This window comes from Desmodus rotundus, chromosome 10, assembly GCF_022682495.2.
Source record: "Desmodus rotundus isolate HL8 chromosome 10, HLdesRot8A.1, whole genome shotgun sequence".
Lineage (NCBI taxonomy): Eukaryota > Metazoa > Chordata > Mammalia > Chiroptera > Phyllostomidae > Desmodus > Desmodus rotundus.
The window spans coordinates 905266-927659 of record NC_071396.1 but is presented as its reverse complement, the minus strand read 5'-3'; the positions used below and the strand labels follow the sequence as shown (position 1 = coordinate 927659).

General features: G+C 64.8%; 3 protein-coding genes across 4 annotated transcripts in view; all 3 read right to left on the bottom strand.

Annotated features, from left to right (window-relative positions):
- The window catches only part of TNNT2 (troponin T2, cardiac type), an 89882-nt gene that overhangs the window by 9086 nt on the left and 58402 nt on the right, over positions 1–22394 (bottom strand). The window lies entirely within an intron of this gene.
- On the bottom strand, positions 2350–12896 carry LAD1 (ladinin 1). Its single transcript, XM_024576043.4, has 10 exons — positions 12615–12896; positions 8181–8321; positions 6635–7541; positions 6115–6219; positions 5261–5304; positions 4094–4157; positions 3838–3975; positions 3547–3633; positions 3220–3294; positions 2350–2881 (listed from the first exon to the last, which is right to left on the bottom strand). Exons 1-10 carry the CDS (start codon positions 12647–12649, stop codon positions 2876–2878), a joined length of 1602 nt encoding a protein of 533 aa, XP_024431811.2. The 5' UTR covers positions 12650–12896; the 3' UTR covers positions 2350–2875.
- Positions 17261–20802, bottom strand: LOC112318847 (troponin I, slow skeletal muscle). Of its 2 annotated transcripts, none has more exons than XM_071219569.1 (6): positions 20613–20802; positions 20044–20175; positions 19254–19343; positions 18815–18991; positions 18444–18567; positions 17261–17663 (listed from the first exon to the last, which is right to left on the bottom strand). In XM_071219569.1, exons 2-5 carry the CDS (start codon positions 20167–20169, stop codon positions 18460–18462), a joined length of 501 nt encoding a protein of 166 aa, XP_071075670.1. In that variant the 5' UTR covers positions 20170–20175; positions 20613–20802; the 3' UTR covers positions 17261–17663; positions 18444–18459. The 2 variants fall into 2 exon arrangements, with proteins under 2 accessions (XP_071075670.1, XP_053768430.2); XM_053912455.2 differs by having other exon boundaries at positions 18458–18567.

Below are 22394 nucleotides of genomic sequence, written 5' to 3'. Positions count from 1 at the left end.
GCAGGTGCCAGCAGCCCGGGCCTGGGAGGGAGGCTGGGGGCAGGGCAGAGCTGGGAGCAGGAGGCACCCCCCCACACACTCCTGAGTGTCCGGTGGGCAAAGACATCCCCCAGGCCACCGGCTGCCTCTCATGGGCTGAGTGGCCTTCTCAGAAGGCGGGTCTACCGGCCTCCTGAGGACATCTGCAAAGCCGGACTTCTCCAGGACCCTAGAGCCACTCGACCAGCCCTGGGCCCGGGAGAGGGGCGATCTGGACCACAGGAGGCCAGATGGAAGGCAGGGCTGACTTTCAGTCGCCGGTGACGGTTCTCCCGGGACAGGCGGCCGTCCGTGTGAGGGCCGGGGCGCTCGTCCTCGAGGGCTTTCAAAGGAAGCCGTGACCTGCTGGACCTGCCGTTCCGTGAGACCCGTACATACGGGGACCGGCGTTTCTGCTGCCTGGAGGGTGCCGCAGCCCCCAGTCCAGGGCCTGGGACACTGTGGGACTAGGTGTGTGACCGGCGTGAACGGGCCGAGGAAATCGAGTCTGGTGGTGGCCGAGCTCTCTGTCCTTGGCCATTCAAGAGTCCCTAAGGCCCCCATGCGGACTTGGGGGAAGGGGAGGCGCTCGTCTGGACCGGCACCCCAGCCCTGACCCCTCGGCCCTCCAGATCTTGCCCTTCATAACTCACATCCTCTGTGGCCAAAGGAAGTCTAGCCCACCCTCTGCCCGCTTCTCCCCTTGGCTGACCATGAGCCCAGCCTCCCCAGCCCTGCCGTCTTGGGGACCACAGGCTGGAGTGGCCGCTGACATCCCCCAGAGGCCTCCCTGGGCCAGATGGCCACTTCCTTCTCACCCACTCTGCTCTTGGACTCCTGTCCCATCACTCAGCTGAAACTGTCCCCACCATGGTCCCCAGGGGCCTTGGAGCCCAGTGGCCTCATTCCCCCCACCCCCACCCCAGGCTTATCCCCGCCACACGGCCCTGCACCCTGCCAACAGGACAGGCTCGGGCCATGTGACTGCCGGCCAGCATCCCGGGGTCAGGCCCAGAGGGGCGGGTGCAGGGGCAGAGTCACAGAGGAACGGCAACAACCAGGCTCCCCCATTCGCGCCCCCCAGGGCCCGCCTTGCTTTGGGTCCCGGCCTGGAATCTCCTGGCACTTAGGCGCTGCGTTGCCGAGACCCTCCCTTGATCCGAGCTGCTTCGGTGGGTCCTGGCTCCTTGTAAGCCCCACGATGCTTCGAACACGCCTGCGCCCCAGAGAGCCCCACGGAAACCCGCATGTTCCTGCGTGACTGTGGGGGGCTCTTCCTAACGGTTCGGAGGTAGGGATCGGATTCGGAGAGCTGGGAGGCGGTCCCTCAGCTGGTGTGACCACCTACCCGCCTCCAGCAGCCACACCGTGACCCGGAAGGGCTGCTCCCAACCTTTCTCTATGTCCTCTGTCCCTGCATATGGGCATAAGGCCACCAGCGCCGAGAGGACAGAGACGGTGCTCATTCAGGGCTGTGCTGGGAGAAGCACAGGCTGAAACGTGTTCGAGGACCTGAGGACGCACGAAGAGGACAGCCCCTGGCGGGGTCCCAGGCCGTGGGGACAGGAAGGCTGGCCCGGGAAACTTCTCGGGAGCCTCTTCTAAGAGAAGCTGATGTGAGGACCGTGGTGCCTGCTGGGCACGAAGCTGACAACCCTCGAGGCCCCTTGTGTGAGCCCAGGCAGTGCCCGCTCTCCCCTCTCCCCGCCCGGCTGGGTCCCCACACTCTCCAGGTACAGCCTCATTGAGGGGGGGCCAGGGTGCTCAGGAAAGGCCTGGGGCCGGCACAGGGGACCCGCCAGCTGGACACGGTCCGGCCGGGTCACACATGGGGCTCCGAGGGCCTCCTGTCCCTAGAACATGGGATCCAAGACAGAATGTGCCTCCCTGAAGGGCCGGGTTCTGAGAAGCCCTCTGCTTCACAGGCCTGCAGAGGGTGGGGAGTGGAGGGGGGGACAGGGGGTGGGGCCAGGCACCTGTATATGTACGTGTTTTAAATTACAGCATTAAGAGGTGTGATGGGGCGCCAGACGGTCACAGTCTGGTTTGCCCACACCCTCCGATGGCACAGCTTCTCCAGGCTCTCAGGGGCCACAGTGTCATGGGACCAGGAAGCTGGGTTCGGGGAGAGTGCGTGTTTGAGGGGGGCTGGCAGTTCTGCCCCCCCAGAATCAATCACTATGTAGGACAACTGAATGCAACCCAGCTGCATGTGAGGAAAACGGGGGGGGGGGGGTGCCAGGAAAAGGGTGACTCATCCCCCAGCCCAAATAACCCCCTCCCCACACCCCGCAGATGATCCCTGTTAAAAAGCAGAGCCTGCAGACAGAGTCCGAGGAAGGTATTATTGGTCACTTACACCTGAGAGTGAACGGGTTTACCGGATCTTCCTGAGAACAGCGAGCGGTGAGGGCCGCACTGGGGACTGCCAGGCAGTGAGGGGCGGACAAGCGGGCGACGGTGGGCTGAAGGCAGGGCAGCTGCACCCCAGTTGGGCTCAGCCGGCGGGGACCGGCCCCAGAGGAAGGTGGGGAGCACACCAGACAGGAGGCCCGGGAGTCCCTGAGGTTCCACGCTCCCCGACCCCAGAAGTGAGCAGAAAACAGGAGATGCCCCAGGCCAGGGCACCGAGGCCCCAGGTGTTGACGTGGGTCCCAGCTCCACTGTGCCTGCCTCGGATGGAGCCTGGGCCCACCTGCCCCTGAGGCCGCAGGGATGGGGCTGCGGGGGTCTCCCAGACGGACGGTCCAGCCCAGGTCCAAGGCAGGGAGGGATCAGGGTGGTGTGAGGCGGGGACGCAGCTGCAGGAGGCAGGCCTGGCTGGAGGGAGGGCCGTGGGCACAGAGCGGCCAGCTGGTCACGCCTGTGGGACAGAGGTCTATTTGGTCAAGGGGAGGGGGACAGCAAGGCATTCCCTTGTCCAAGCCCCACACCCACACTGGGCCACAGACCGCCCTGCGTGGGGTGGGAGGGGGTGGGGCTCCCAGGGCTTCAGGGCACAGCCAGCTGGGGTGCACCAGCCTGAGAGCAAGACCAGGAGCATTCTGGGTATGTGGGCTGGCCCACCGCAGGCCAGTTGGTGTGTGAGGGTGTATGTGGGCATGTGCAGATGTGTGCGGGAATGATGGGCATGTGTAGGCATGTGTGGGTGTGGGGCGGGCATGGGGTACCTCCCGGGCATCCCTTCTCCACTCCCCTCACCTCAGCATCTGGGGATGAGTCTGCTTTCTTCTCTCCTGGGGTCCTCTGGGTGGCTGCCGACTCTCTCTGTACCTCCTGATTTGGGAGTCAGGTTGGGGACCAGGGACTAAGGCCTACTGCAGAGGGGCTCGGGATCCTCAGCCCCTCCCCCTTCCTGGGAGGACCCCAGGCCCACCCTCCTCTCTACTGCCCCCCTCACCGACCCGCAGGCCTTGGCACAGCCCTGCCCACTCCCACTCTCCCTTCCTGCACGCCCCTCACTCTCGGGGCACCTCATCCCACCACGAAGGGGCCCACGGCTGGAGGCCTAAGGCAGGGCCCGGGCACCTGGGGGTCCTCCTCTCTGGGCTCCTGGGTCCTGCTGATCCACAGATTGAGCCTTGACGTCACGACCCCGGAGAGCTTCAGGTTCTCCTGAAAAGTGGGGCTCCATCAGGGCTCGGGGCCACCACCCCATTCCTGGGGGCTGTGGACACTGGGACTCAGGACACAGCGGTGACTCAGGTCAGTAGCAGGTGCTGCCAACGGCGGCACGTGAAAGCACGGTGCTGTCTAGCAGCACCAGGGCCATAGCTCTGGGTCCCGAGACCTCAGGCCTCCCAAGGCTGAGCCCCTCACCTTCCGGCCGGAGGCCGACTCCGCTCGGCCCGGCCCTGCCAGCTCCTTCTCAAAGAGGTGGCGCTTGCTGGCCACCCCCACGGGCGCCACGAAGAACTCGGTGCGGGAGGAGCCCAGAGCCTTGATGGACTCCGACCTCTGGGGACAGAGAGCAGATGCTGACCCTGGGGTGGGGGGTGGGGCAGAGGCACCCGCACACCTGCACACCCGCACACCTGCACACCCGCACACCGGCCAGGGCCACCGCTCCGCCCACCTGGATGGCTGACTGGTATCTCTCCAGCTTCTCGCCTAACTTCACCGGGAGCCTCACGCTGGCGCTGCAGCACAGAAGGACAAGACAACACGAAGCAGGTGAGCCCCCGCCCCCAGGGAGACACAGTGTGTCCCGCCCCCGTCGCTGGCAGAGGCCACCTCGACTCGACCCAGGGAGAGTCTACTGACCCCAGGACGGTCCCCACTGCCCATCCAGTAGGACCAGAACCCTGCCATCCCCCCTGGGCCTGCCACTTGTACCCCCACTTGTCCCCTGAATCTCCTCCTCATCCGCACCCCCATGCACTCACCCCCCAGCCCCATCTGCCACGTAAACTCTCTCCCCACCCGAATCCCATCCTGTGCTTCCAGCGCGAACCGTCAGGCGCCAGGACAGGGACCAAACTCCGGGCCCAGCCAACAAGGCTCCCAGGGTCTGGCCCCTCCTCCCCTCCAACCCAGTCCCCCTCAACCCCCTTCTCCACACACTTGTGCCCCGAACCAGACACGTGATGCCCATCACACTTGGCTCTCCACAGGCTGCTTCCTGCAGTTAAGATGCACCCCCCACTTCCCATGTGGAAAGCGTGACTCCCACTCAGATGCCAGCTGCCCCGCGACACGCCCTCCAGCCCCACAGGCCCGCTGGGCACCCTCATGGCTTCGTCGTGACATGAGTCACAGAGGGCGGCACGGAGTCATTCCACCTCTGTACCCTGCCCCCCGCCCGGGCTGGCCTAGGGTGACAGGCCTCAGTGCCTGTCCAGCGTGATGGACCCGGCGGGGGGGCCGGAAGCCCCTACCCGCACGCCAGCCGCTCTCCAGATCCAATCTCAGGCTTGTTCTTTGCTCTCAACATGCAGTCCTCACCGCACTTCCATCCACATGCCCACTAACCACACAGGTTCCCGGGACCCCACCCCCTCCTCTGCCTTCCCAGCCCCACCCAAGCCCTCCTCCTCCACCTCGCTCCCCCGGATCTGCCCTGCCCTTGGCCTCTCCGAGGGCCTCAGCCTACCCGCACTCGCTCCGTGAACCCCGTCACCCTGCTGACCCTGGAGCCCTGGGCTGCCCCCTGCATGTGGCCTGCAGAGCAGCCAGGCTCAGCAAACACCAGCCCACACAAGAACATGACCAGATGGGACAGGCCACACATCCGGCCCCTGACCTGCGGGTTAGGGTTGCTTCGGAGCTGTTTATCCGGGGGCTCATCTGAAATGAGAGAGAAAGGTTCTGATGAGTCAGGGGTACCCAGGGAGGCCATGCCCCCTCAAAGGGGGGCTCAGCACTCAGAGCAATTCCTCCTCGCGCCTCCCACCCCCTCACTGCTCAACCCCCAACCAAGCCTCTGGGGAAGGACCCCTCCTCTCTGGGAGACACCTGTCCCCACCTACCAGCCTGGGTCAAAAGCCTCTCTTGGGGCCCCTGCAGGTGTTCTTGGGGCCCCTGCTGTGTTGTCTGCTCCCCACCGCCCATGGCCCCTGTCAGGACCTCTGACCTCCACCCCAGACCCCCCCACAAAACACAGTAAAAAACGAGTGAGTGACCCAGGGAGCAAAAGAACTGAGAGTAAGCACTGGAGTGGGCAAGGAGAGTGTCCACAGGGCAGGTCATCTGTACTTCTGGGGCTGAGCAGAACCCTGCCTGCTTCTGCCCTCTCAGGTAGGGCCGGAAGTGGTGAAGGGAGGTGTGTGGCCGTACCAGCACCCCACCAGCATCCCCTCCAGCATCCTTTCAGCATCCCCTCCAGCATCCCTCCAGCATCCCCACCATGAGCCATCTTCCTGCAGCCCCAGCTCTCACCACCAGGGGGTGCTGCTCTTGTGTGTCCACACACACTTTCAAGTCACTAAGCTTCCTCTCCTAACTCAGCCTCCTCTGCTTTGGCCCCCAGGAGAATCCGAAGCCCCCCTCTGTCCAGACAGTCATCCTGATGTCTGACCCAAGGCCCCTGTGCTGTGGCAGATGCTGCGGCCCCGGGCTGTCCTCCAGGGGACAGACAAAGGGGCCCAGGGCTCTCACCCGGAAGGAGATGGTCCTGGGGCTGGACCGCCGGAGGGAGCTGCTGTAGGTGGCCCTGGGGGATGAGGACGTGCCCTCCTCTTCCTCCTTCCTAGGAATTTTCACCTGGATGGATGGGGGAGGGTCACACAGGCAGTCTGGGCAGCCCCAAGCCCGAGCTGCCACAGGGACGCCAGGTGACCAGGCCCATCCCAGGAGCTGCAGGAGGAGGGGAGGGTGGGGGTAAGAAGGTCCTGGGCCGGCCTCTGCTGTGGGGATGGTGGGAACAGCTCCACAGAGCCAGATGGCCAGGCAGAGTGCCAGGGGAACTTCCAGAAGGACCCAGAGTCTGGGGTCCTGAATCCCTCTCAGCACCAGCATCCTGCACCCCCCCCCCCCACAACGGTGCCCCCTGTTCTGACAGTGAGTGGGGGCAGACAGGGAGAGAGGACACGGCCAAAGTCAGCCTGAAGGTGGGAGACGGGGAGCCGCAGACACTTGGGCAGGACTGGGGCGGGGCGGGGGGGGCAGCACTGCCAACCTTGAGTGTGATGGGAGGGAGGCTGGCAGTCCTGGGTGGAGGGTGGCATGTCCCTGGCCCTGCTGAGGACAGCTGGCTCTTCCCAGGGAGAGTAGTGGCTTTCTGGCTTCCCTCAGCCGCTGGCTGCTCCTGAGCCTGAAGCTGCACCTGGGCCTGGGGCTGCTCCTGAGACTGAGGCTTCTCCTGAGGCTGAGGCTTCTCCCGAGGCTTGGGCTTCTCCGGAGGCTCAGGCTGCTCCCCAGGCTGGTGCTGCTCTTGGGCCTGGGGCTGCTTTGAGCCCCAGGATCTCTTCGGGACTAGCTTTGTCTCTGAGGTTGAGGACTTCTCAAAAAGCAATGTTTTCTCAGACACCAGACTCCTTTCTGAACTTGACATCTTCCTTGGGGTTGGCAGCTTTTCGGAGATGCCTGTTTTTTCTAGAATTGTTTTTTTTTTCTCTGACACTGCCACCTTCTCGGACAGTGATGTGCTCTCAGAGCTGGAGGCTGCCTGTGAGCTTGGCCTCTTCTCCAGAGCTGCCACCTCCTCTGGTGCAGAGGGCTTCTTCTCCGAGCCTGGGGACCTCTCCGAGACCCCCTTCTGCCCGCCTCCTGGCTCTCTGCCCACCAGGCTCTCCTCATCCCGGGCCCAGGGGCCCCGCTGCTCCCGGCTCAGTTTGCGGCGAGGTGGTGCCCCCACCTCCTTCTTGGGTGTGGGGGACTGCTGCTCAGCCTGCCCAGGGCCTGAGGTGTCCCTTCCTTCCTCTGCCTCCAGCTGCTCCCGGTCGGGGGCCTGTGAAACCTCCACCAGCTGCCGCCTCTGTCTCCGCTCCTGCCGGGTCCTGGGGACAGCCTGGACATCCTCTTTCTCACCTCGGGAGGCTGGGGATGGTGGCTTGGGTCCCTCTGCTTCTTCCACACTCGGCAGTCTGAGCCAGAAGATGGGAGACAGTCAGAGGACATCGGAGCGGGGAGAGACCCTGGGCCTGTTTGGAGGGCAGGTGAGACTCACCTCATGGGAGAGCCCAGCACAGTCCTGGCCACTCAGCGAACCCTGGGCCTTTCTCCTTCTGCCCTCAAACCCCAAAGCCTGGGTGGCCAGGCCTGTCCCCACACCCCCCTAGAAGGGAATTACGGAGAGTCTGAGACTGGGGCTCAGCCTGGTTTAATGGGAAAACCGGAACCTCGGAGCCCTGCAGGTCAAACCGAAATGCTGGCCCTGCCACTCCAGGTGTGTTACGTCAGCACGACACCTGTGTACGTTCTGACTCAGTTTCTCCACCTGTAAACGGGTTCATGGGTCCTCTCTGGGGGAAATTGTGAAGCCTGAGTGAGGGATGTCCATCAAAGGCCCAGGAAAGCTCTGCCTCCCAGATGGAATCCAGGGATCATAGCAGGTTGAGTTGTGAAGTGAGGGGGGCCGGGCAGGTGCAAGAGGGCCTGGGGACGGTGGGGCAGGTGACATTCCTCTCCATGGCCTGAGCCACAACCCCCGGGCAGGCCAGATGCCGCACTGAGTCATCACCGGGGAGAGGATGCAACACCTGGCCCCCACCCTGCTCGCGCACCTGACCGAGGAGGGCCGCCCTCTGTCCCGGGAGAGCCGGGGTGCCTCGTCCTCGTCCGTGGTGGAGCTGAGGTTCCGGTGGCGTCGCCGGCGCTCCCGCCGCTGCTCCTCCTCATCCTCCAGGCTCCACTGCTGGGCCAGGCTGCGGTGGGGGTGGGGTTAGTGGTCAGCGAGGCCCCCAGACCTGGACCCTGGCCAGCCGCCTCTAGGTGGCACCCTCTGCAGGTGTCCACGGGCGCTGAACCCACGCACCTTCAGCGCAAATACACACCGTTTGGGGAGGAAGGTTCAGAAGACCGAACTTAAGACATCTCAGAAATAATTCTGTGCGTGGGTCACAGGTTGAAATGATATTTTGGAGTAAGTCCGATGTCATTTTAGAATTAAAATCTCCTGTTTCTTTTTACTTTTTTAATGGGTCAACCAGAAAATTTTAAATATGGCTCATATTCTACATCTATTAAGTGTCTCTTAAATTCCTGCTAAAGCTGTAGGGTTTGGGTTGGACCGAGTTTCTGGGTCGCAACCTGGCTGAAGTGGTGACAGGCTAGCTCCGTGGGCGGGGTTGCCCTGAATAGCAGCACCCCGCCCCCACCCACGGGTTGCCCGTGGGGTCCCCACCCCTCAGTTGTTGACAACCAAAACTGTTCCCCGACATTGCTGGGTGTCTCCTGGGAGAAAAAGCACCCCCCACTGAGACCTATGGGGTTGGCCTTGACCGTGGTCCCACAGTGGGAGTGTGGCTGGGAAGGCGGGAGGGGCAGGAGAACTTGACTAACATCCCCTTCTCTCTGGTCCTAGGCTCGGTGGACAGCGACATTGTCCAGCTTTTCAGAGGGGAGACTCACGAAGAAGACTGCCTGCCCCTGAAAGAGTTCCCCATGTCATCGTCCCTTCACTTCCCAGGCACTCTTGGGTCTCCTTCACCTTTAGAACCAGCTCTGATCTGCTCCAGAGCGAGGGGACACTGCCCACCCTTCACTGTCACAGACGCCATCACAGCCACCCACCGGTGCCCTAGCTGCTTCCTCCAGCCATGACCCACCCACCACCTGCCAATCAAACACCCCCGCCCGGCCCCACCCCCTGCCCACCCACCACCCACCGCCCACTGGATCCACCTGTCCTTCCATCCCAACCAGAGCAAACACTCCCCGAGCCAGCTCCACATCAGGATTGTGGGGTTCGCCAAACAAGGCAGGGTCCCCGCCCCGGACACACCAGCCCCACCAGAGCACAGAAATCGCTCTGCGGAGGGAGTGGGAGTGGGAACTGCAGATTGTCGGGAAGGTTCAGGGTGGGGGTGGGCAGCCCTCCTGCTTCGGGGGTGTCTCTGCTCCCTCAGTGGAGATGGGGGGCTCCAGTCAGGGCCGAATGGCCTTGGCCCCGGAATGAGGGCAAGACTGCCCTGGCCTTCACACGACCCGGCAAGCTCTGCGTATCACTCCCTCATTCATTCATTCACCACCACAAACAAAGGAGGGTCTCTCAGGGTCCAGGACCCTCGGCTTCCCTTGGGCAGACTCGGAAACGCCAACAGCAATCCGACCGTGTCCCCAGCTCGCTCCCTCTCTGGACCCTCCCCTGCCCCTAGTCCACAGTTTGGGATCGGCACCTGGCCTCCAAAGCTGAGGGCTCTGTCCTCCAGAGACAGTGACCCACCGAGCGGAGGCTCCGGGCCCCTGACAGTTATGGGAACCCCCACCGTGGGAAAGGGTAACTCAGGGCTGAGGAAGGGGCTCACTGGACCTTGAGGGGCACACCGATGCCTGCTGGAGGGAGGCTGGCAGGGCGAGGCCCTGACTGCGGTGCCACCACCCTGCCTGGCCCTGTCCTGAGCGCCCTGTCGGCCTCAGCGAGCCCCCACAGCCCTGGGGGAAGGCAGTCTTGTCCCCATTTGCAGGTGAGGTCTTGGAGGCTCGCAGCAGGTAAGACCTTTCTCAAGATAGCCCAGTGAACAGAGAGGGGTCAAGACTGCCTCAGGAGAACCTCTCAAAGCCAGATGCCCGTAAAAGGCCACCTTCCTGGAGCTGGCAGCGGCGGGGAGGAAGGAGCGGCCACAGAGGGTGTGGGATTCCCCACCCAGGACAGGCTGAGCTTGAGGACAGCCGGGGAGAGTGGGGTTGGGGAAACCCCGTGGCCAAAGCACTGACCTTTCGGGCTCCAGAGCCCGGGGTGGCGCCCGTGGGCCCCAGCGTCCGGGGAGTCCCCGCCACTCTCACCAGCTGATGGCCTCCCCCTCCCTGTGGACAACCCTCTGCTCCGCCTCCACCTCCTCTGGGGCACGCATCCCCTCTGCCTCCCTGTGGGGCTGCGGTCCCCAGCTGCTCTGGTTCAGGGGGGACAGGAGTGAAGGCTGCCCCAGCGCTGAGTGTCCCATGGCTTGGGGGGCACAACCTGCCACCCTCAGAGGACAGAACAGACAGCACCACTGGCTGCATGACCTTGGGTCAGTCCTCAGCCCCTGAGGGTTCCACACAAGGAGGGTCACCCTGGGTGGTCCCTAAGGTCTCTCCTGGCCCTGGTGGTCCGGGAGAGGTATGGGGGAGGCCGAGGGCACCTTGTGGGGGGGGTGGCTGCTTGAGGCCCGGGCAGGAAAATGATTAACCACGGGCTGCTCAGGGCAGGAATTCTCAGATCCACCTTCACCCCCCGCAAACAGGCCCTGCCCAGCCCCGCCCACAGCCCGGCCATCCCAGGGAGGAAAGGACAGGGCCGCTGGCCAGGGTGCCCAGCCAGCCAGCCAGGCCTTTGCTGCCCCCGAGCCAGAGCATTGGCATCAGAACTCGCACCCCATGCCGAGGGTGGACTCCAAGCTGGCCCTCTGCTCCCCCACAGTCCTCCCAACCCAACGGGATGGAAGTGACTCACAGCCCTCTCCCTTCTGCCGCCAGGCATGCTCGCCAGGGAGTGGCCCTCTGCTCCCGGCGCCTCATCGGGGCCCCTGGACACCAGTGGGAATGGAGCCCCACCCCTGCTGCCGAGCAGGGGACAAGCTCAGACCAGACCCCGGGCCCACCTGAGAAGTTCGTGGCACCCACAAAAGGCACACTCCCAGCACACACACAGGTGGGCGCTCGGACAGCATCCCCCACATCTGAGCAGAGAGCTCCAGGGGAAGCGTGTCTGCTGTGTGCTTCTGACCCAGCGCGCTTCGCTGAGGTCTTCAGTCAGCACTCAGAGGGGCTCTCCTCACACACCCAAGACCCAGACGTGGCCACGTGGGGGCCTGCCGCCCTCACAGACACCCACTCGCGCCACAGGCCACAAGCACGCCCGTGGGCACACTTGTGCACACACACCCGCAAGAGGCACACCCACATCCTGCCCCAGGCCCGCCGACCCACATGCAGAGTCCAAGGCCGTGACGCGGCCCCACCCGGAGCGCATACCTCCCCTGGGGTGTGTCCAGCCTCCCGGGCAGCCTGGGCTCCTCTCCCAGATCCCCAAGTCCCCTCCATTCCTGGGGCTTAGCTTCCCCCCTGAAGACCCGAGGGTCCTGCTGTGCTTCAGGGCAGTGGGACCTGGAACCCCGCCCAGGCAAATGAGTCACCAGGGGGAGGCTGAGTGAGGCCCTGGAGGAGCTGTGGACACCCTCACCAACAGGGAGGGGGAGACGGGGGTCCCAGGGCCCCCTTAATGGGGGAGGCTGGGAGGGCAGCAGCTGCAATACCCCGGTGCCCACTTGGGAGGGGCCAGAAGCCAGCTTCTACCAGCCAGAGCCTGCGGGCAGGGGGAAGCAGGGGCCTGGGTGGGAGTTATATGGGCCTCAGTTTCCTCGGGGGGCAAGGTGTGCGTGTGGCAGGGCCTCGGGGCTAAGAAGACGAAGGTGCTCATGGGAGAATTTATGGGGGGAGGTGCAGCGGCTCCAGGACAAGCCCCCCTTCTCTGGTCCTCACAGGATGTCCAGCAGGCAGGGGACGACACACCCAGTCCCCAGACCCTTCGGGGCCCCACTCACAAATAAGACACACTCGGAGGGAGACAGCATCTGTCCTGAGGTCACCCAGCCCAGACAGCGCCCAGAAGGCCACCCTCGGACTTGAGGCCCACCCAAGGGAGGGGCTCTGTCCCTGCAGCCCCTCTCCTCCTGGCCAAGAGGGGCGGAGGGGCTGAGGGGCACCTCGGCCTAGGGACCAACGGCTGGGAGACGCACTTCTCTGTGCCAACCGGTCTCGGCCGCAGCTGCCGGCCTCTCAGTCCCCAGGGGCGGGGGTGGTGGAGCTGGGGGCTCTCCAGGCCGCTCTCCCCTGACACCCTGTGTCCTCGACCCCAGAGGGGAGGGGGGGACGCCTGGGCAGCGGGAACACCGCCCCTCCCCCTGAGGGCCCCCCAGTTCTCCCGATGCTGTTCCCCTGAGGAGCAGCCAGACGGGTCTGGCCTCAGTGCCAGGATCCCCGCTCCCCGGCTGCCCGCTCCCCGCCACCCGGCTCACCTGGACAGCGCCGACCAGTCCTTCCTGCCCGACATGCTGCCGCCGAAACCGCGAGCTCCGCAGGGCCGTCTCACCTGCGCGCCCCTCCCCCGCCGCTGGCCCAGGTAAGTCACCAGGACTTATATCCCCTGCCCGCCCCACAGCGCGCGCTGATTTGCCGCCGGGAGCGGCCCCGGGGTGTGGGCTTCCGAATCACCGCCCTCGTCCCCGCCCCGGCCCCCGCGCGCTGGACAGACGGCCGTTCGGACCGCGGGACCGAGGCCCGGGCGGCGCGGAGCGCGGGCGGCCAGCTTCCTGCTCAGAACCAGTCGGACCAGCTCGGCGCTGGGCGCCTCCTCGCGCAGGTGTCGCGGCCCAGGGTGCCGGGCGGGGGGCGGGACCGCAGATCGGGGTCAAGCTGAGCTCACTGCCGGGAACGACTTCGCCCGAGAAACCCAGGGCAGGAAGCTGGGGCGGGAACCGGGCGCAGGCACCGTAATCTCCGGGGGAGAGCGCACTGTGGGCCCCGGGCTGGGGGCCCCGGGCTGGGGGCCCCGGGCTGCGTGCGGGGCCCGGGCTCGGAACAGGCCCTGGGACAGGCTGGGCCGTGCCGCTCCGGAAACGCGATTCTTAGATTCAGTTCAGCAAGATCGGAGCGCCCACACCGCGGACGCCCGCGGAGAAGTCCCCCGCGCTGTTCTCGGGCTCTGGTGACGGACTTTGGGCTGGAGGGGCAGGCGAGCAGCAGGCCAGAGGAGGCTTCGATTCCCCAGAAGGAAGATGTGGACACGGATAACTGATTCCAGGGCAACTTGAGGCCACTTGGGCACCACCAGCTCCTGCCCACACAGGAATCAGCGTGGGGAGCGTATCTTCCCTGAAGGGTCAGAGCTGCAAGGTCAGCGCCCCGGGCACCCCGGTGCGGGGACCCGGACCTGGGGGCACCTGCTGGGCTTCCCTCCAGCCTGGCCTCCCTGTGGCACTGTCCCAGGGTGGAGGGTCCTGGATCTCCCAGGGAAGGCCAAGCGGCTACGGAGCAGAAGCCTAAACACGCACAGCGCCCACCCACTATGGCGTCTCCTTCCCCAAACACCCCCTCCTCCAGGGAGCCTTCCTTCCTGGCACAGGAAGCAAGGACGGGGATCCAGGGCTGAGTGCTGGCCTGGCCTTGAGCTCAGATTCGGCCATTTGTGAACCACGTGACTTGGGTGCACATCACCTGCTTCCTCACCGGGCTCCTGGAAGTCAGACCTTGCCCTGCCAGCTTCCTGGCGGGGGCGTGGGGTTCAAGTGAGTGATGGCTGAGCATCAGTGTCGCTGGGTGAGCAGTGTGACAGGGGACAGGCCCCAGAGAGCCCTTCACAGAGGCCGAGGCAGGGCCGCCAGCCTGTTTCTAGGGACGGGGAAGAGGGGTGGGCAGCAACCTCTGTGCCTGGGTCCTGGGCCTTACAGGGCCCGACTCTGGGAGCCCCTGGGGGCCTCTGTCTCCCTGGGCAACGGGCATCCCCCGGTATCAGCGTTGGTGCCCCAAGTTGGGAAGAAAAACCCTCCAGGCACTTGGAGCCTGGCCCTTCCGAGGACACTTCCTGAGGCCAGGGGACCATCGCGCATCATCTCGTATCTCAGACTTCAGGGTCGAAGTCTGACGCTCTCTCTGCAGACATAAGAGCCCACAGGCGGACGGTAGGCGTGCGGACCACGCGTACAGGTTGTGTGTGTGTTTTCCAGCCCCTGTGCCCGGCGCCGCCCCTGCAGCAGGTCCTTGGACTGCGGTCACAAGGGCCGCAGCTCGAGCTCCATTCCTGGCGGCAGACGTCCAGAAACCACCCCCGCGTCTCTCGAGAGGAAAAGGGGGGACAAATGATGGCAGTTTGGTCCTTTCGTCCCTCCGCCTCAGAGAAAGCGAGGACACGGCCTCCACCCCGATCACTCGCACAGGACAAAGCGGAGAGCGAGCGCGTCCATCAGGGTGACGGGAAGACGGAACGGCCGCGGGTTGTGCAGGAATTTGTGCACGCACGCCGACGCTACACAGAGGAGATGCGGGTGGACACACACACACACACACACACACACACACACACAGCCCCCCTGGGGTTCCGCGCTCACACCACCAGCCCAGGTACAGCCACACTTCCCCCCTGGACCAGAGCACAGGGCCAGGTCCCCAGCCCCAGCGAGAAGCAGGTGTTGGCACTGGCAGCAGGCACGTGCTGAGAGGGTCAGAGGTCGGCTGCCAGCCCAGGTGCCCAGGCCTCCGCCTCCGGCTGGGACATGGAGCTCTGCCCACGCACAGCGCTCTCAGGGCACCGCGGGTCCGAGGAAACTGCGTTCCAGTCCCAGTTTAGGTCAGTGACCACGAGCAAGACACTGTCCTCTCTGGGCCTCCAGGGCCCAACTGCCCCCCCCACCCCGCTCTGTAGCCAGGGCTACGGAGCTTGAGCTGCTTGACCTCCAGGGCCCCCAAGGGCCAGCTCAGGAGGGTGTCTCGGGAGGAAGCGTGCCCCGGGCCCAGTGCAGGGTCTGCAGGTGGCCGGCTCCGGGGCTTTTTGAGGAGAGCGCTCTGCTGGGTCAGGAGCGGGGCTGCAGTCTGTGTCGGCCCCAGCAGCCTGGCCTGGGCTTCGGCATCCTGGTCACCCGCCCGGAACGGAACTGCCCTCCTGGCAGTCCCGCCCAGAGTCTGCGGGGAGTCTGGCTCACTTCGCAGGGGGCCACTGGGGCTAATGTTTAACTGGCGTCCTCCTTGTCGGGGCACTTCAGCCCGGGCATCCCTGAGTGCCGGGCCTGCTGCGAGGCGGGCTGCAGACAGGCAGGGGCCTCGCCGGGCGGCGGCTATCACTGGCCACCCGAGGCTCAGACAGCCGGGGTGGTGGCAGGTGGCACCCTGCCCTGGATGTTCCTCCCGAGGAGCCCCAGGCCCCTCTCCAGCTACAGAGGGGGCCCTCACCACTGTTGTGTGTGGGCTTGCCCTGAGCACCCCCCCAAGGAGCTCCTACCCCTCCACCCTGCCTCACATCTGATGCCATTCGCACACGTCCCCTTGGGTGGGGCTACTGGACCTTGCCAGGCACAGGTGGAGGACCCTGACCCCCAGCCACGTCCCCATGGAAAATGGCTGGCTAGGCTCTGTGGACACGAATCTGTTCCCAGAACAGAGCAATCCCCAAGGCCGGCTGACCTGCGTTCCAGTTCCCAGTCTGTGGCCACCAGACCCTGTAACTGAGGGTGGCCGACTGACACTCCCCGTGCCTGCGTTTCCTCCCCCGTCAGTCTGAGGCCACAGCACCTCCCCTCAGGTTTTTGTGGGCGCCTGTGACTTGGGTAAAGCATGCAGCATCCCGTCTATCGTGCTGAAAACAGTGACTGAGCGGTGGACTAGGACACCCAGCCGCCTGGGGTGAGTCCTGGCCCTCAGTTTACTGGCCGAGTGGCCGTGGGGGGCATGCACCTCTCTGTGCCTCAGGGACCCCGTCTGTGCAATGGGGGTCGCCCCCGTCCCCGTCCCCTTCTCAGAGGGGGGCTGTGAAGGCTGGAGGAGTCCAGTGTCAGCGGGCCCAGCGTGCAGGGAAAAGGGGCTGTCTTCCCTCCGTGGGGGCCCGGCTCTGCCCTCCGCATCCGGTCCTGGTGCTACTGGCCCTCCCTGATGACAGGAGGCTGCAGTGGGGTTGAGACCCCTCCCCACCCGCACTGGCCCCTCCATGGCTACAGCTCAAGTCCCAGCCCCTCCCTGACTTGCTCCCTACCCAGGGGACCTGTGGGCCTTCCCCAAAGGGCCTTCGCTGGGGTGTGTGCCACGGCCCCACCTCCTCCGCCCACGGGCTCTCTGCAGCGGGTGCTTGTTTTGCGTCAGGCCTTGGGCTGGTCTCTGATCTGGTAGAGCAGGGTGGGGACCCCAATCTGCCCTGGCCCCAGCTTACTGGTGAACTAGCAAAACCAAGATTTGGCTTTGGGACCTGGGCCCGGCTCCCCTAAAGGGCTGACAAGAGGCAAGGCAAGGAGACCAAGCTTGGACCCGGGCCAGCTGGGAGGAGCCACGGCAGGCAGGGAGGGGGTTCCATGCCACCTAGCCACGTACCCCAACCCCTTCCTTGGAGGCAGGGAGGCCCCGCAGGTCCTCCACCTGAGGGTGAGTGTGTGTGTGTGTCCCCTAGAGCACGGCCACTGGGTGTGGTAGGGACGGAGTCTCTGCACACCTGTCTGCCTTTGTGCCCGCTGAGCTGTTTGCAGCAGAGACCCAGGCACATCGCTGCCTCCCCTGACGTGTGCCACCGCTGGTCCCTCGCTGGCTGGCGCTGAGCGCCCCTGGGTGCCAGACCCTGCCCCAAAGCGAGTAGCTGGCCCTGAACTTTGCACCCGGCTCCTGGCATTTATGGCAGACAATATGCTGGGGGCAGGGGGCAGAGGGCAGAGGGTAGAGGGCAAGATGGGGACACACGGTAGTGGCAGGGGCTCCTCCTACCCTGGGAGCAGAAGGCCAAGGGGCTCAGGTCAGGGGCCAGACATTTGCTCTGAGGGCCGAGTTCAGCGTCTCCAGGACACGCACTGTAGGGGGGTGGACTGCCCCCGTCCCACATTCCCCCCAAGGCTGGCGTCCTTGCTGGGTGGCTAGAGTAAGAGAGTGAGGGGGGGGGGTGGGCAGGGGCTGTTTGCAGTCAGGGTGGGGTGAACTGTGCGCCCAGTGGGGCGGGTGTGCTGTGGGAGCCCACCGGGACAGGGCACAGGGTCCCAGGGGTCCTTGGCCACCCCGCTGACCCCTTAGCCCTCATGCTGACCAGGCTGCTCGCTGGCCGGGACAGAGGCAGTGGGGGCACCAAACCCTCTGGACACAGACTCCCCAAGACGCTGGCAACACTGGGCTTTTAATGGAGATGCCACCAAGCCTGTGGCCACTCTGCAGGTCAGAGCAGCGAGGACGGAGGGGCACCAGGCTGTGTCCACTGGTGCCAATTCCAGGGGACAGAAATGTCACTCAGGCTGGAGGAGGAGGGGGTGCGGGGGGGCCGGTGGAGGTGGAGAGACATGCAGAGGAAGAAGGACCTTGCAGGGGTCCAGAGCCAGTGCAGCCGTGGCCTGTGGGGGGAGAGTCGGCCATCAGTCCCGGGGACCTGTGTGCACCTGCTGGGTGCCTGTCTTGCCTGCCATGCCCGAGGCCCTGGGGTTCAGCACCCCAGCCACTGCCCACAGCGGCCCCCCCACAGCCTCCATTCAGGGGTCCAGGGCCCCTCCAAGCCCCTCTCTGAGGCTCCATGCGGGGCTCCCTGCTCCCTGGCCACCACCTCCAGGGCAGCCACCTCCCCTGCTGGGTGTTCACACCCCTGCTGTCCTTAACCTTCACCTCTGACCCCTCCCACACCTCCCACAGCCCCGCTCCCTGGACCGGCTTGCCTCCCAGAGCATCTCCTGGGGCCTCATTTGCTGCTCTGTCCAGTTTCCCCAGAGAGCGGGAGTCTGTCCTCTCCACACGGAGCCCCACCCCACTTTGGGCAGGACCTGGGGTGCAGGACCCCTTGCAGACTCCCCGGAGCTCAGACTCCCTGAAAGTCGGAGCCCGAGGGCCCTGGCTCAGAGCCCCCTGGAGGGCCGGCCCCATCCCCGGTTCCCTTTAGTGGCGCCAGGTGGTGCCCACATGGCTGGTCCACAACCACGGATCTGATGCACCTAGGGGGTGATCTAGGGGTTAACGGAACCCCCTAGAGGCGACCTGCCCAAGGCCTCAGGGTGCTGAGCCAGGACAGAGCCACGAGCGCTGACCTCATTGCTCTCCTCGCCCTGCACCAAGCTGTCCACCCCACCAGCCTTCTCCCGGGTCGCTGTCACCCTCCGACCCCAGTGGCCTCAAGTGGTAGGAACCTGTCTGCAGGCACCTCTAAGGTGAGGTGGGACCCTTGGCAGCGTCAAACATCTTCTTCCGGCCCTCCATGCCGGACATGGCCTCCACGTTCTTCCTCCAGTCTCCCACCTCCACAGGCCGCTCCTGTGGGCAGACCCCACGCTCAGAGACGCGTCGGCCTCTCCTCGCTGACCCTCCACAGGGGACCTGGGCTCACAGGCCTGTGCCCACCCAGGACCCACAGCCCAGCCTCACCTCCAGGCCCCACTCCCCCCACTGCTCCCACTCAGCAGCCCAAGGCCGCCTCTTCTGAGAAGCCTGGCCCTGCTAGTTGGGCTCCTTTTCCCTGCATCAGCATCCTGCCTGCCAGGCCCTGTGGGGGAGGCCTCACCTTCTCGGAGTCCTCCTTCTTCACGGACTTCAGGTTGGCCCTCAGGTCCATGGACACCTTGTGCTTGGAGCCCAGCAGCGCACGCAGCATGGCATCGGCGGAGACGCGGACCCTGCGCAGGGGCGGGCGCTTGAACTTCCCGCGGAGGTCCTGCACAGTCAGCTTCAGGTCCTTAATCTGCAGGAGGGAGGGCCAGCGCTCACTGGGGAGGGGGTGAGTGAGAGGGGCCAGTCCTGTCAGGCAGAGGAGTGCGGGGCCTCAGGAGGACCGTGGTGCCCTCCATCTCTGTTCAGGCCCAGCCTTGTGGGGCCCGAATGAGGGCTCGGGGGGCCACTGCGTCCTGCTGAGTGGCCACCCCAGACCATGCAGAAGTGGCGGGACTCGTTCCCCAGCTGCACATCTGCACACCCACACCGCCTGCTGGTCCCCAAAGGCTCACCTCCCTGTTGTTGTGCAGGCACTTGGCCTCGATGTCGTACCTCTCCTCGTCTACCGTCTCTGCCTTGGCGTGCAGCTCCCGGCACAGGTCCTGGGGGAACGGGATCAGTAGAGGGGTGGGGACCTCCTGTCCTGCCTGCCTACCTGGTGCCCAGGATGCCCCAGCCCCTCTGCCCCGCCCGTGTTCCAACAGGAGCCCCTTTTCTCTGAGGTTGGTGATGTGGACGGCCCAGCGAGGAAGCCTGTGTCTTCCGTTCTGCCGAGGCCTGTTTCCCGGAAAACATTTTCTTCTGGTGAAAGTAACAGAGGCTTACTGGGCAAAGTTTGAGAGCTATGTAGCAAACAAAAGTGATAAAATAAAAGTGACTAGTGATGCCACCACTGGGGGTGACGGTGGGTCACGTGTCCCTCCATGTCTTTCTCTGCAGCTGCTGGTATTCAACAGTGACTGGTGTGTGGCCGACATGAAAGCCCACTCTGGAGGGGAGGACCATATGTCTTGGAGAAGTGGGGCTCCCGAAGTCCTGCCACCTCCCCCTGCAACACCACCCACATCATCCACATCTGCCCGCCTCTGTCCACTCCGTCCGCACGGGGCACGGACTCCGCCCAGCTGGGAAGCCTCTGTTCCCGCGGCTGGTACGACCAACGGGCTCTAACCCCACCACGATCCGGGAATTGAACCAGTAAAAGCTGCTCCTAGATTGCAGAGCTGGGAGCCCTGTGAGGTGAGAAGCCTGCCACCTGGTCCCTGGACTCTCCCCAGCTCCACCCCCAGCTGCCAAGCTCACCTGCAGGGCACTGAGGGACAGGCCACGGGTCTCCAACTTGGGAACACGCTCCGCCAGGTAGCGGGACTTCTCTGCCTCTCGCTCCTCCTGCTCCTGGTCCCAGCACTCCTTGGCCTTGGCCAGCATCAGGCTCTGGGCAGGACGGGGCTGGTCAGCCAGGGCCGGGCCCCAGTTCCTCCCCACCACCAGGCCTGAGGGGAAGGTGGACCCCCAGCTGGGCTGGCTCTGGTCTCAGTGGGCTGTGCGGGCTCCCTGTTCTCACACCCTGGGAGCCTGGGACCAGGACAGGCGCTGAGTGTGGCAGTGTGTGAGTGGGCCGTGTGAGGACAGACACCCTGGGGACCACACACCATCGGGGTCCCCAGGCCTGATTTTCCTCCTAGGCTCTTTCTGCCCGCTTCTGTTGACTCTGCCCACAAGCCTCCTGAAGGAGACTCTTACCTAAATGGAGCCAGTCCCTCACCCCGTCGTGGCCTGCCACCCTGGCCTCCCACCCTGCTGCTGCTCACTGCCACCTCTCAGGACCCACAGACCCAGGGGACCACCTCAGAACCTGGCTGCAAGCTCACCTTCAGCTGGAGTTTGCGGGAGGCAGAGATCTTGGATTTTCTCTGCAGGTGAGAAGGGGAAGACAGGTGAGGCTGAGGCTACAGAACCAAACTGTCATCTCCAGAATCCTGGCCTGAGGGTCCCTTCAAAACCCCTCACTGTGACTGGGCCAGAACTCCCAGAGTCAGAGAGGGCGATGGTGTCAGCTCCCTGGGCCCAGAGGCCGAGCCCTGGCTTGGATCTGGCTCTGCTGGGGCTGGTCACCTGCCAGGCACTGGGGGCACGTGGCCTCTGGGGGCACCGCCCTGCTCATCTGCAGACAAGGACGCTGAGCGCCCCAACTGCGTGCAGAGTTATCACAGCGAACAGCCCCAGAGAGGCGCTCTGGATGCTAATGCCTGATATCTGGGCGGGACAGGCTCTCAGAGTGGGTCACCTGGGTTCAGTGCTGGTGAGGGTGCAGGGCAAAGATAGGGTGCTGAGTCACAACCAGCTCTGCTGCCCTCACAACCCCAGGGTCACCTTCCTGTGACCCTGTGCACTGGGTACCCTTCCCCAGACCCTGAGAAGCCCATGGTCCAAAATCTATACCCACAGATTCTATTCTGGGAATTTGCTAAGCCACTGAGCACCGCCCCCTGCCCCGGGTCGTGACCCAAGCTCGCCCTCCTGTCCCCCAATGCCCACCCACCTCCACCATCCTGAGTCTTAACCCAGACAGAGCTACCCCACACTGACTCACCTCGCTTCAGGCATCCATCACAGAAGGACCAGGGAAAGAGCAGAAGGCAGAGAGGGCACGTTATTCCTGCAGCCGCATCCCACGGGTGGGCAGCTCATGCACGGAGGTGAGGTGACATCGGGGCCCGGGAAGGCCCCGCCCTCAGGGAGGGGACCAGTCCAGGGTCCCCTCAGAAGAGAATAAAACACACAGCCCTCTGGGCTTGCTGGACGGGGCTTCCCATGCCAGGGGGGTGGGGTGGAAGGTCAGGGAAGCCCGGACTGGGGGCCTGGCAGCGAGAAGCTTCACTCCTGGGCTGGCAGGTAGGGCCCCAGCATCATCCATCTACTGGTGCATGTGATTGATTGGATCGGAACAGATGGACAGATGCTGGAACAGGCCGGGAAAGTCTTCCCCAGGCAGCCTGAGCACTTGAGTCCTGCTCGAAGGCCCGGAGGAATTGGGGGACACGGGGCACCCCGGCACTGAGGACTGCTTCCGTTTTAGGATCCAGCCTTCTGGGGACCGGACTCGGGGGGGAGCTGATGAAGCCCAAGTCTGGGGGTGAATCCCGCTGGGAGTGGGGAGCCTGCAGAGCCCGAGCGGGGTGGGCGTACTTACACTTCCGGCATGGTGGCGGCGGGGCAGCACCTGGGGGCGCGGAGGACTCATTAGTGGGGGGACTCACAGCCCAGCGCCCCAACCAGGCAGGGAGCGAGAGCCAGACCCCAGGAAGAAACGCCCAGGCAGAATGGATTGCAGTGGGTGGGACGGGGTGGAGCCTGTGCGTCTCTGCAGGGGGCCATTCCCGCTCCTCACAGTGTAGTTGTGCCGGGGGTCACCCCGACCGAGTGGGGCTGCACCCGGGCAGGGGCCGAGAGGAGGCCCTGGTGGAGTCTGAGCTGGCGGGAGGCGGGCGGACCTGTGTCTCCCCTGGTCTTCGCGCTGACTGGCCCCAGGCCAGTGGGCCTCCCTGCAAAACCAGGGGCTGGAGAAGTCGATTTCCACTTCACACTTAGCTCTTGACCCTTGTTTGACTCGAATGTTCCTTGTAGCTCAAATAATCCATCCTTGAGAGTGG